The following is a 14,736-nucleotide window of genomic DNA, read 5'->3' on the forward strand; positions in this document are numbered from 1 at the left end:
TTCCAGGACTTGCAGCAGATCAATCCCCACTTATGGAGAACCTGTTCCAGAAAGTTTTGTGTTGCACATGGTGTAGGAATTAAGAGACTGGGGATTATTGACTTTTGAAGTCTGAATTGTAATACCCAGTTTATGAAGGCCGGTTAGATCTTCTTCCTTATTCTGTTTGTTTTGGAAGCATAGTTTTTGTGACACAGCATGTATGAAAAATCTCTCATTAATAGTGATTAAATGTTGGTCACTTGTTGCACTGAGTGACACTGAGCTAAGTATAGTAAGCCCTCCTGGGTTATATTTACTGAAACGAATCCTACAAGATAAATCTAATGTATTTTTTCCTTACTGAACAAAATATAGCATCTCCTGTGCTTTGCATGTTTAGACTTTGCTTCAGGATAGAATGATGCACTGTTCAAAGAAGTTGTTCCTTTTTCAGAAAATACAAGGTTGAAGTGTGTTTTTACAAAACTAAAACTTGCATCTTGGCATAAGGTTGTACTTTTTGTATTAAAATAAGTCTGAACAGATGGGAAGTAGTTTGAAGGAATTAAGAGGAAATGCTGATGGAATGTCACATGAAGAACCAGACAACAATGAAGCTTCTATATAATATGAAAATATTATATTGTTATGTAAAAATTCTTATTTACAAAGAAAAGATTATTCAAACTGAAGCTTTAGGAATATTTCAACGATTTTGTGTGGTATCACTTGAGTAAGATCTCTCATTCATCAGGTAATTTTCTGTGCCAGTGAAATAGGGTTCTAATCATTTGGCCAATTATGTGATCTATAAATAATGTTAATGCACAGACTTTATATAATATTTGGCAATTATCACTTTGATGCAATTAAAGTCTGAAACCTGCTATATAATCAACATTGGACCTTAGCAGCAAATTAATTTTCTTTATTTACCTATATTTTGCTGAGAGCATTTTTTTCCAGATGTCCTATATTCTGTACATACCTCTGTACTTCCCATGTTTATTTCATACCTTTATTGTTTTCCTTATTTTTTTAATCATAAAAAGCAACTTCCAAATTGGGAAAATTTTAAAATTAATTTTAGAAGGCCTTTCTTACACGTATAGTTTGGTTTGGTGCCTTCCAAGAAGGCACTCAATCACTTTTGCAAGAAATAGGTAAAAAGACAGATTAACTGATGCTTTATTTGATTTGGATTTTGTATTGGCATAAAATTGCATAATTAATTTGCCATTTTGAAGTGCCCCACAGCCTCTGAAATTAGAGAATAATTTAGAAATGGCTGTTTAGGTCTCTTTGACATAATAATTAACTGTCTTCTCAGTATAAAACATAAAAAGGAGCACAGTCAAATATTTTATATTTTAATGCATTGCATAATATTGTCTCACCCATAAATAGTAGGAAGAGTATCTCATATTTAATTGTGTAGTAAGTTTTTTTAGGTAATCTATCTTTTGGTTTCTTTTTAGGAAGATATTTTTCTTCAAATCAGTTTTTGTGTTTGGCTCAGCTTTTACAGCTTAGTGCTGAAAATAAAGAAAGCAGCCATTTCAGGAATTTGCTGATGGATTTAAAATGTCATGATCCTGCTTTGTATTGCAACATCACCAAAGCTAAAAAAAAATAGCAAAAAGAGACCTAGTAATACAAACCAATTTCTTTTTCTCTCCATTAAGGCTTTTCTTCTTCTGGATGTCATTAAACTGGAAGAAAGTATTTGACTTTGCTGTAATCCCACTGTTCCTTTTTAAACATAGTCTCCAAAAGCCTAACATTTTTTCACTGATATATCACCACAGGCTGACATGATATCACATGCTCTTCTTTTATCTTCTGAAGCTTGAATTTTATGATTTAAAATGTACTTTAGTCACTTAAGTAAGAGTGATATTTTATGTTGTTTTCTATGGGAAAACAGCTTTGGAGAAATTATTTATTGGAATGTAGGTGAGTTCTTTTGAAATAATTTGAATTGTTGCTGCAAAGGTAAAGTATTCTGTCCATTACTGGAAAGTAACTTTATGTGTGCTTCCTGTGACTTAAATAAATCGTTGATGGCATTTGTAGCAATGTGAATGTGACGTTAAGAATGTTACAGAATTCAGCTCCAAGCAGCGATCCAGGGATGGGATAGTCTGGGGATATCACTATATCCTACACTGAAAAAGCACATCTGTTGTGTCCTGGTTATTAGTGCTAGGATTTGAACTATCTTTAATTTCATCTGACTTGTTCATCTTCCTTAAGGATCTCCATAAAGATTCTCTGAGTGTTCTTTTCAGCCCTTACTTAGGGTTTGCATCAGTGGTCGTAAACCTGCTTAGCGGACAAAGACTCTCTTCCCTTTGAAGTCACTTCCCTAGCTTTTCAAAAGGGTCTGTGAGTCTGTTCTCCTAAAACAATTTAGAAAAGTTCGAAGTGGTGCCCCTTAAACCAGCAACAAAATAAAATTTTCTCTTTGCATTATTGAAAACCATGACAATCTTTTGAACCAATAACAGTTTAAAAGCTTTTAAAGAAATCTGTTCTGCTCTATGACCAGCTTTTAAGTTGACCCCATTATTTGGGAAATCAGGCTTGGAAACCCCGAGATACTTGACATTCTTATCAAAGGAGTCAGCCTGACTTTTCACAGGACTCTTCTTTTACAGTATCTATTCAAATCCTAAGTTCTTTAAAGATACTACTTAGTTTTCTTCTTTTGTTTTTTTTTTTTTGGTTCATTTGGTTTTGGTGTATTTTTGTGGGGTTTTTTTGTTTGTTTTGTTTTAGTGTTTCTTTATTTCAAATATAGTTTAGGAAACAGTTGATACAATCTATGAAACGCTGATCCTTCCACTTGTAGATTTATACTCTGTTATGTTTGAAGTCAAGTCCAAATTCTGAAAAGACTGTGAGTGCTACTCAGGCAATTTTATTTTCTGTGAACTGTGATAAATATATATACTCAGTTTCTACTTCTTGATTTAAGAGTCTTATCTCCTACATTTAGTGGATGTAGTTGCTGACAGCCTTATGCAGATAAAACCCAAAATAATGTAGTTGCTGTAAGCAATAAGTTTACTCTCATGATTTTGTGTATCTGCAAGTCCTAATAATTCATTCAGGCATTGCTTCTCATAAGTGCTTCTAATTCCAACATCTTACATTCATTACCTCCTGCAATGTTGTGTATTTAAAACTTCTCTGATTTCAAAAGTTTCATTAATGTGAAGTGTATAATTAGAATAATTCCTTGCTGATCTATGTGAGTACGCCTTAATTCAATTTCTGAAAGCAGAAGAAAGCAATAAAACCAGAAGTCTAAAATTTTGCTAATATAGGCAGCTCATTAAAAGAAAACAAACTAACAAGACCTTTAAACATGCAAAGCTGGCGCATTTTAGGGCTTCGTAGTGACGAGGAGAAAGAATTGGGTCAGCAACATTAAATTGTTACTGGATAGTATGATTGTTATAGCTGCTGTTACATTTTCCCCTAAAACTGCAGGTTTGTGGCTTCGCTATATAGAGCTCATTTATGAATCTTCTGAGGTGCCCAGCCCATGTTTAGTGGGGCAAGGTTCAGTAGAGCAACTTGCTCTGAAAGGTTTGTGAGCACAATTCACAGGAGCAGCCACCTGAGAAGTACCTAGAGGTTGTTAAATCCGCCCTTATGCTTCTAATTTGTTGGGAGCTTTTTTTTTCCTTTGGTCCTAAACTGTCTGCCATGCTTCCTGGGCTTGAGTCTGTTTTTTCAAACATTATATGAAACAAAAGTGACAGCTTCTAATGACCGTTTCTTAAGAGATTAGGATGATTCAGCAAATTGCTCTAAAGCAGGTTCACATTGAAAGTGCTGGCAGCATACATACTTAGATGTGTACATGTATGGACACACATATATAGTGGCTGTGGCTATATCTAAAAAGAAATCGATTTATTTACTTTTCAAGATTTTGTATTATTGATACAAATTGTAATAGTAACTGCAGAATAAATCAAATTTTGAAAGGTCAAAATTCTTGATTTGAGATGTTGTCAGAGATTATGACCTTTACTTAAAAACCACTGGAATGTGGCAGCTGCACAGATGTTTTGGGAGGTGGTATAAATGGTTTGAGTAAAAATATTTATGCAAGCCCAGATCTTACACCTCTTTTGCAGAGAAGTCTCTCATGGAGGGTCTGAGAAACTATCCCTTTAAACACAGCTCTATGATCTCTAATAACACTCAGTACCAGTATTGCTGGTGCTGCTCTACATGGACAGATTAATGTCATTATGCTGGGTTTATATTTTTAAATTTACAACCCCAAATACAATTTGATTGATGCTAACTTATAACTAATAGAGTCAATTGGTCCCATTATTACTCTATGTCTTTGTAAAACCATCTCCTCTTTTTCAAGTGAAAAAAGAGGTTGATTTTACCACTGCTTTACTGCTTTGTTGGTGTCTCACATATCGTCATTCATTGTGAAGTGAAATTATTCCCTGCTGCTTAAAAACTCATCTAAACCTTTTGAACACTACATGATAGCATTGCCTAAGAAACATCCTTTGGAGTTTAAATGCTTTGTAGAATGCTATGAATGAGCTAATTGTATGGTAATACAAAAATAGCTTCATGATTTTTTAAAATGCCAGCACTTTTGAAGAGGGCAGTGAATAACCTATGAGCAAAGATATAAAACTATTTAAAGAGCTTTATAGCATTTGCTTGCCCTTTCTCTGCCTTGAGAAGAATGTTTTTTCCTTTAAATGTGCCAGTTGTACAATTCTTTTTTTTTTATTGTATCCATATATGTTTGATTATAAAGAGAAGTACAAAAACCCCACAGTTCCTATAGTAGGGAAATGTCTAATAGGAGCATTAATGTTGGGTTTGAGTGGGACTTCTTTGCAAATTCATCAGAAATTCATCCTGCCTGTGGTCCAGCTCCACATCTTGCAAAGAACTAGACTTCAAACTGAGATTTCAGCACTGTTATTAGGTTAAAATAAAATCAGTCACTGGAAGTTTTCCTTCATCTTTGGGCACTTCAGGCATCTTCTCTTGATAGCTACTCTAGTGATACTTGCATTTACTAATGCCTGTTGTAGGAAAGGGTAGTAATTGACTTAAATCTTTCCCTCCATAAAATATAAATTAAAGGAGGAGAGAGAGGGAGGGGAAACCAACTTTGGTTGGTTTTACTGCACACCTGACTTTCAGTAAATATGCAGGCAGAGTGCTGCTGCTGTACTACACAGGTAGGAGCTACACAGGTAGGTACTACACAGGTACAAACAGGAGCATTGATGTGATTTGTAAGCAACATGAACTCAAAGAGCAGAAGGTGCTTCAGTGATGGAAAGCAGTGATTTTGGGAATAGATTGTAACCAAGATTGCTTTTATTGTTTTTTCACTGAAGGTGATTTTGCATCTCCTCGAGCTGTTCTGACAGGACATGACTATGAGATCACCTGTGCTGCCATTTGTGCTGAGCTTGGTCTGGTAATAAGTGGTTCAAAAGGTAAGGTAGCTCTTATAATTTCTTTCTGTTTGTGAAGCTATAATCCTAATGCCAAGAGGAATATAGTTTCAGGTGGTGGAATTTATAAACTTTATGGTGGTTTTATTTCTAACCTTTTTTTTAGTTGCTGTGGAACTTGAAACCTCTTTTTAAACACATTGAAACTGAGGATTGTTCAGACGTTTATAAGAAGAGAAAACCACATCAGTTTCCCAACTGATTGCTATTCCTGTTTGTTTATCCAGTGTGCAATTGCATGTCACATAGTTGGATACAGCCTTTGAGGGCCAGGATGGTGAAGAGTGGCTGTAATGGATAACTTCTCAAAAAGGGAAAGCAAAAATTAGTTTTGAGAGAAAGAGAATGTACTGGACTGTTTGTTTGATGAAGGGTGTGTATAAACTACTGGTAATTCTGTTCAGGCTTTTTCAGCTTGTCTGCAGAACCTCTAAGATGCTCCATTTGTATTCTCAAAGACCTGCTTTTAGCAGGCAAATTATGAAGAGTGATGATGATTCTGTGGAAATTCTATATAATTTTCTTATTTGCTTAATTGTCCACAATTATTTTTAAGCTGTAAATTTCTTGGACTTAGTATCTTTCTACTTTAGTGTTTCTAAAATAGCTACTCAGAGACACTTCTTCAGAGTTGGGTGTATTCATGGTCTGTACCTGTGTGCATTTCTGCATTATGCATGTGAACTCCTGTGGCTTATGTGCAAAGTAGGTGTTTGTCGGAATGTGTTGAAAAAGCAAATATTTATTGGGTTGTATATGGCTTGCAATCTTAATATGAAAACATACACTTGTAGAATACCTACATGTGTAAATTCATTACTCTTACTCTGTGTGTCTGTGTTTTGATAATCTCCTTTCAAGGTTTAGTATGCTTAATTGTTCAAAATTAAATAATCTCAAAATTAACTCTCAAAATTAACTACTACCTGCTTTAAAAGAAAATCCACAGAAGGCAATCTAGGTACTTTTACCTTAATGCAAAGCTTTCAAGGGATAAGCTGTTTATCTTAGTGTCGGTACCCTTAAAGTCATAGGCAATTCACCTAAACATGGTAACAACCACTATAAAGTAATATAATAGTGATTATTTAAGTAGAGTCATTACTTGCTTTTTGAAAAATGATGTCTTTAATTGAGCATATGAATCAATAACCTGTGATCCTATTCTGTCTCCCTAGAAGGACCATGTCTCATACATTCTATGAATGGAGATCTACTGAGGACGTTAGAAGGTCCTGAAAGATTACAAGGTCCCGAAAGCTGCCTGAGACCAAAACTTATTCAAGCTTCCAGAGAAGGCCACTGTGTCATATATTATGAAAATGGCCTCTTCTGTGTGTTCAGTGTGAATGGGAGGCTGCAGGCCACGATGGAAACCGATGACAAGATAAGGGTGAGTGTCCTCAAGTGTGTGCTGACTGCCAGCTGCATGGGGAAAAGCTGTCTGTGCTGGAGTTGGCTGGAGACTCTTTCTATAGCCAGACCATGAATATGTGGTACCAGACCATAGCATAGCAGCATTCTGAAAAAATTTAAGGGGACCACGTGCTCGTAATAACATTAGGAAGTGTATTTTACAGTTTTAGCTGTAAAATAACTCTGTTCATAAAGTAAGGAATACTGTGTAGGCATTTCCTTGAGTTGGAGAATATGAATATTACTAATTGCTGACCAGGAGAGGCTGTGCTGCATCTTTGCTTTTCAGTCTGAAGGCAAGAGGTTGGTGACATGCTATTTTGGATGTTAGTTTTCCCTTTCTTTTGGCATCTCTGACTCCATTCCTGCATCCTGGTTCAGCTAGCATGTGTTGTGCTGAGCTCCGGGAAGTTTATAGGGATATGTCTATACTTCAACTCTTTCAGCCCTTCGGCATTTGTGAAGTGGGCAGGAGAGTTCCACATCTTTAGCTGCAGGAGACCTGGGGCAAGTCCAGAACTATGCAGGAGGCATTTTAAGCCTATGGCTTTATAAAAATTATTTTATAATACAAAATGAAGGTCTCTTGACAGTTCCTGTGTAATAGTACCTATGAAACAGAGCAGAAGCTGCCAGCTGTACTGCAGTACCACACCTCCAAGCTGATTTTCATAATCTGATGGAAGATCCCAGGAATTCAGCTGCTGGGATTTCCAATGTTCTCTTGAGTTGAAAACTCTAAAAAGTTTTTCCTTTATTTGGATTACAAGTCAGGAAGAAAATCTCTTTCTGCCATCATATTTGTTTTACAGAATTATTGGCATTCTTTCAGCTGTAGTGCAAAGTTGTGAGCACTTCTTTCCATGCTAAAGTTAGAAGAATGTGTCAGTGTATTTTAAAGAGTTTTGATCTTCCTGATTTACACTTTATAGTTTGTATGGAACTGCTTCATTAGCACTGAAGTTTCTGTGACAGTTCAGTATATTCCACTTAAAATCTTTTAAAACTCCTATAGTGTACTATGCTCTGCTAATCCAGTATCCCTGTGTATCATCCATTCAGAATGTCAGCTATGCTGGTGGTGGAATATACAGAAATAACTCTCTGTGTAGGTCCCTTTTCCATAGTGAGAGTGCAGTCTAGTGGGATTAGGGAGCATTTGACTTCTGTGTTTTGTGGCAGCCACAGGTGCAGGTTTGAGGCTGGGGAAGTGAAGTAAAAATGTGTATATTTCTGTTCCCAGACATTTTTTCCAAATTAATGTAGATTTTTGCATCAATTCCCTGAAATTGTACCTTTGGCCATCCTTGTACAAACACTTCTGAGATTTTCAGCCTACCCTTCATCCCAGAGTTCTTTCCATAAAGCAAGACCATATCACAGTGTTTTCTCTTTTTACATTAATAATGTTGATAATCTGTCACTTTCAGTTGTGATTATGTTGTCAGCTAGGCCAGCAAATCTGTAAAATATCTAGAAATCCCTTGTTGGCTAAAACAATTTCTGTAGTGTTTCAGTCAGTACCCACAGCTTTAGGAATGTTGCTGGAAGCAATTGAAGTTCTGCTCTCTGTGGGCCAGAATTATGTTTGTAGAGGGGTTTGGGGTTTATTTTGTTTTGTTTTGTTTTCTTTCTGTCCCAGTGGTCCAAGCTGAGCTTTACGCTTAAACAACCTACAGCGTCTCTGCCAGCGCTTCTGCACTACATCATCGCTGAGGGAGAGTGGCAACTGCATGATTAAAGTGGGGCATTTAAAATGAATAGCACCTACCCATGGGCTGTGCTGACAAACTCTCCTCATTGGCTTTTGCTTGGGGAGGATAGAAAAGGGAAGGAAAAAGGTCATAAGTGTGGAATTTGTAATATAACAGCTTCAGTTTTCCTGTGTCATTATGGGCTGGTATTTCAGGACGTTATTGGTAAAACTAGCAGCTTTCAATAATGACACTGGGGTAAACATTCTCATTTTCTTTCTTGTATTCTTGTGCTAGAAAACTGCCATAAAAAATTCAGAACCTCTGGGGAAATTCAGGGTCTAATCAATGCCTTCCACCTGTTTTTGTTTTAAATACTACATTGCTCAGTGAAACTTAGGCATATCACAGTACATCTACCATGTAGTGTTTAGATATCTTAATGAATACCTTTAACTCTAAATAGTCTGCTTGTTCTGAGAGGTAAAGTTATTTTATCCTAAACAAAGACTGTATGCTGTTTCACCCAGAGGAACCAATTTATTTTCCTTTCCTGAGTCTGTTTTGAAATGTGGAAGTACCCACAAGACTCCTGCTGCTGTAAGCCAGGGCTGTCACAGTGTCAGCTCTGCCTTTTTACAAAGCACTGCCTTTCAAAAACCTGAAACGTTAAAAGGGATTTGTGCAAAGTTTTGAGACTTTCCAGGGAAATACAAGTCAGAAATGCAGCTTTTAGAACATTGCTGAAATTGTGCACTTTGGGGATTATTCGAGAGTCTGAATCTCATGTTGTGAGAAAGATTAGTTGCAGGGTTGTTTCAGTTGCATACCTAGCAGAATTGCAGATAAACTACGCTGGGAAAAAGCAGAACAGTAAAATTGATTCATGTCACCTTCCATACCAACTGGAGTATTTGGAAGTAAAAGCATCCTTTCATTTGTTAGATCTTGAAGGGCATATCATGAAACTGCAATGTTGACAGGGTCACCTTTTTATTCCATTCATTCCTTCATCTCTTCATTCATTCCTCCATCCCTTCATATATATAGGCAAGAGACTGAGAAATTTATTTATAAAAAATAAAAATTAAATAAATCAACATCTTGTCTTCATGACAAGCCAATGACTTAGTAAAATTGCATAGGTATTAGTAAGGGTTCAAAGCCTGTACTTTATTTAATCAAAAGATCACAAAACATACTGCATGTTGCAGGTAGTGGAAGAGTTAAAGATTAATGGCTTTAATTTGCCTTTTAATATAGCATTTCTTCAGTGAAAGCCTCAAGTATAAAATTCAAGTGAACCATGACCATAAGGTTAATGGATTTTCATCAGCTGAATTTTATAAGTGTAGCAAATAATTATTTGTCACGGTCTTCACTGCAATTTGGAAATACCCTTAGGAGGCTGCTATTGTTATAGAGAAGAAAACTACCCCATATTGATTCTTGCTTCTAATGAATAATCTCTTTAATACTTTTGTGGTTAGTTAGATCTTGTGATCATCCACTCAGCACATGCTAGTTCTAGATAATTTTCAGTCTTACCAGTTTATTTTCTGCCCCTTTCTTACTTTACTCTTCTAAGACAGTCTCTGAATTAGAGCTTTCAAGCTCCCTTTCAAGTGCCTGTGCTTTCAAGATGCTTAGCACATTTCTGATAGCAACAATCACAGAAGCAATTAATGGTTGGAACATTTCTTTTTGGGGGAGAGAGGAAGAAGCTTCAATTCCAAATAATTCTAATCTTCATTAGTGTTCCATTTTCCATACTTAGCTGTGGTTGGAAAAACTCTACAAGTTCTGCTTTATTGTGTCTAAAATTACACGTATGTCTTGTCATCTTAGTTCAAAACACGGCTGGAATAGGTTTATCATCTTTTTTTTTGCTCAGTGTTATCTTTCGTTTAGAGTATATGTTTGTGTATCAATTACACTCCTTTTAAAGTTATCGTGTGAAATAAAATTCCAGCAATGTGATCCATTCTGACTCCTTGGGAGTTGTTGCAGTAAACACTCAAAATTTATAACATAATATAGAAGCTCTATCTTAATCTAAGTGTCTCACATCGTATAATTCTTACAGGATGTATTTGGCATCGCAGTAATAGAGTGCAGCAATACAAAAAATACAGATGTGCAATATGTCTGAGTTCAGTTACTGCTGCTCACAAAGCAGTATCTTACACACACTGTATATTTTGGTTTCTAGGCTTGTCAGCAGTCTGTATAAACACTTCAGTGTTGCATGAACGCAACAGCTTTGTGCTTTAGTTTCTCTGATTTTTTTTGTGGTGTGTGTGCTGTAAATTCTGTATGTTAAGAAAAGTCCCAAACTGCTTTTCCCTGAGGTATGTAAAAAGTTTTGCATATTTACAAACCTGTATATGCAGAGACTGCAAATGCTAAAATAATTACAGATTTCAGTAGAGAGATGTTTGCAAAATCCTGTCTTCAGTTCTTTCTACTGTTTCCTAAATTTAAATCTCTGAGCTGGAATTTTGCTTGTAGACTGTTATCTTGAGGGAATGTCCTTGCCTTGACAATGTTTTAGTCAAAAAGAATCCATTTGTTTGTAGAGGGTGTGTGTATGGAATTTATAAGCCACTGCTGTGAACATCCTCCATTCTTACATCATTCTCTTGAGAAGTTGGGTCAGCTGAAATTTATCACAAATTAGCCGTGATGTGAAGGGTGTGTAGTGCATTGAAAGGCTGCCCAAATTTAGCTGATTCACAAACCTTTGGTTAAATACATTTGTAGATAATGCTTAGTATCTGTATTCTGTTCTGAACATCTGTAGGCCATGGATGCAGTTTTTCCCTGCAACCAATCATCCCTCACAAAGAGGTGCACAAAAGATCCATGGCAAGAAATGTGATGGTTGTGATCCTGGGCAAAGAAAGGGAAGAACTGTTAAGGAAGCAGAGGAGAAAGAAGAGCAGGATGGAGGACAGGCTGTTTCTATGCTGAGGATTGTGGACAAATCTAAAAGCAGAGAGCAGAGAAGGAAAAACAGAAGTCAAGCTGGGGAGCAAAAATCAGAAAGAGAGTGGAGAAGAGGCATCTGAAAACAGGAAAAGAGCATAGGAAAAGGCTTGGGCTTACTTGGTATTATTAATCATGGTCCAATATGTAGTTTCAAGGATCTTGATCTTGCTGGTGACTCATGTTGATGTCATTCCACATGACAGAATCTGTTCAACTTTCTGGTTTTGTTTCTTTGGAAAATGCTGCAGACCTTTCAGTTTTCCTGGACAGTTGGAGGATAAGGCTATAAAATCAGGGCCTGGTATCCTCTACTGCTTACATTTCTGCACAACAGCAGGGCAGGAGCCTCCTTTCAAATGAAGTTTTTATCCTCCTCAGGGTTTCTGTAGTAGTAATTACTGAGACCCATATGGAAAAAATGCTCACACACTGTGAGAAGAGTCAGTCATGAAGTCCAGTCCAAGGGTTGGTGTTGGGAACCAGCTTCTTTAATGTTTTTTGAGTTTACAGAGTGATGAAGGCAATGCCTGAGATGAATGAAGAACTCTTATTCAGGAAACTCTACAATATGAGAATGTGGGGTATTCACTTTTCAGGTAGGGTCATCTCAAAACATGGAATAAACATGGAATACTGTAATTACTTCTGCCAATTTCTTGCCCCCCTCAGAAGGCACCAGCAGGTGTAAGAGCCATAATGAGGGATGCAGGACTCCAGGCAGCTCTTCAAAATGCTGTGTATTACATCTGAGATTTATTATAGCAGTCCAGGGTCATGGGCAACTGAGCCTGTGCCTACAGCCGTCAGCTCCAGCTGCAATCAGGCCTGGAGACCCTTTTATTTTGGTTACAATGCATTATATACTTTTCTTTGCTGAGCATCTTAGTACAGAAGAACCAATCTATACCTTAACTTTTACCTATAGCCTATCATAACTACTGTAATTACCACATTCATGTTACTATTCTCCAATCACTAAAAGTTAGTACATTACAGTTTGAGCTAGAACAGTTTTCTTGCCGAGGAAGATTCTGAGACTTTTTTTCTGCTTGCAATATTGCCAGACTTGTTTGCCTGTGCTGTCTTTCTGCTTGGTAAAAACATCTTCTTGTTTGGAGTGGGTTTATCCTTTGCTCTAAGTCATAAAAATCCCTTCAAACTAACATATCCTTTATCTTCTTAGTTATCCAGTAAGACTGGCTCAGCAATTCTTTTCTGTATCAAAACTTGCTTCCATCTCTGTTTCATTCTCAGGTTCTACATTCAGAAATCTTTCTGCCAGGCGTACATATCTGTGAGGCTTTCTTGTCAAACTTTCATCCTTCCCAACAAGCAGGCTCAAAAAAGATTAAGAAAATTCATGGGCAGCATTTCCATAAATAGACACTAGAGGGAACAGGAACTTTCTGATCTTCCTAATCCAGTGATTTTGGGTGCTGTGGTGCATGGGGGTCGAGGGCTGTGTGCTGACCAGGCTGGCAGCATCTCCTGCTGCAGTTGTTGGAGATAGACCTTTGGGCTAGATGGGTCATCTCTCACTGTATAAATTACCACTTGCTCTAATGAAATTTCAAGTTCAGTTCTCTTAAGACCCATTTTGGCTTATTTACACTGGAAAAATCTTTCTTTTAAGAAAGATTTCTCCTGAATCCTGTCCATTTAATATCCAATAGTATCATCTGGTATAGTCTTCAGGTAAAGAAGGAAAATTATTATTCTGGGTATTCAGTATGTATCTTGTTTTTTTCCCAATAGCACACAAAAAATACTAGAGTAGATTAAAGAATCCTGTTTGAAGAAGTCTTGACTCTGAAAACCAATGATATCCCATCTTTTGTCATGATCTGGTTCCCAAATAAAGATTTCAAATACAGATTTACCATCTGTCCCCATGATGCATACAAAACAGGGTATATGCCATTGAATTTTTCAGAGGCAGTTTCAGGATGGATGATAAAAAGAAACACAATCTCTCTTAAGAGAGGTGGATCATTATTTTATTAATCCAGTGCAGGAATTTAAAAGTGCAGGTCTAATATAATTGTAGTGATTCGCATAACAGTTCAGTTCCTGTCAACATTCAGCTTCTGCTAGGCTGGTATTAAAGACCCTTGGGGGAATGTCAGGTGCTATATTTTTAATGCTGCATCTTGTAAATCTAGCTAATTAGAAGAGTAAATTTCTTTAGCTGACCTCATATTGAATCTTTGGAACATGGAATAAATCACAGCTCAGGTGAGACTTAACTAGTGACATCTAGTGTATTGGAGATTTGTGCATAAGAGCATAAATTCTCCTGCTGGGTAAAATAACATAACAATAATGTTGCTTCCCAAAAGCTTGTGTTGATATCAAAGTCTCCCTGGACATTCAGCTATCAATATGAAACCTTTAATTGAAAGGAAAAGTGGGGAAGTAAGAGCCACACACACATTTATCTGACAAATCTCCCTGTGCTTTGCCCCCAGGCCATTCAGCTGAGTCGGGATGGACAGTATCTGCTCACAGGTGGAGACAACGGGGTTGTCATGGTCTGGCAGGTGTGGGACCTCAAACGGCTCTTTGCTTACCCAGGCTGCGATGCTGGGATCCGATCCATGGCCCTGTCCTATGACCAAAGGTGAGACCAAGTCTGGTCTGAACTAGAGTATTGGGGAATACATATTTACAATTCAGTTGCATTTTTGTTGTTGTTTTAATTGTGATTTTCTGTGGGTTACAGATCCTGGTGATTATCTTGAGAATTCTGTGCTGGCAAAAGTTGTTTTTTTTTTTTAACATGTTATATTTAGGGCAGATAATATTTTTCAGGATTTCAGCTCTTTGGAGAGTGAAGAGAGATCCAAGAAATCTTTCTTTGGCAGACTTTCAAGATAGGCTGAGTTATTGGTTTGCACCAATGTACAGTGTGGGTCACATGGAGGTGGAAGGTTACATGTGTGCTTTCATCTCTCTTCTTTCCCTTACAAGATGAATCACATTGCTAATTCCAGACTTTCATGTTAAAAATAGAACAGTTGGAATAGGTGCACAAGAAGATTCCCTCCACACATCCAAAGCAAAGTGTCATTCTCAGTTCTAGAACAGTTATTTTATCCACATACAGCGTGACCCTTTTTGAACAATCC

The 14,736-nt window shown here is 37.0% G+C and overlaps 1 protein-coding gene across 1 annotated transcript in view; it reads left to right on the forward strand.

Moving 5' to 3' along the window:
- LRBA (LPS responsive beige-like anchor protein) overlaps nt 1-14,736 on the forward strand; it is a 366,680-nt gene that overhangs the window by 349,010 nt on the left and 2,934 nt on the right. The window contains 3 exon segments of the mRNA XM_031066497.1: nt 5,388-5,489; nt 6,686-6,900; nt 14,077-14,228. Of these exon segments, the coding sequence (XP_030922357.1) occupies nt 5,388-5,489; nt 6,686-6,900; nt 14,077-14,228 (469 nt within the window).

Source organism: Geospiza fortis, unplaced genomic scaffold (assembly GCF_000277835.1).
Source record: "Geospiza fortis unplaced genomic scaffold, GeoFor_1.0 scaffold11, whole genome shotgun sequence".
NCBI lineage: Eukaryota > Metazoa > Chordata > Aves > Passeriformes > Thraupidae > Geospiza > Geospiza fortis.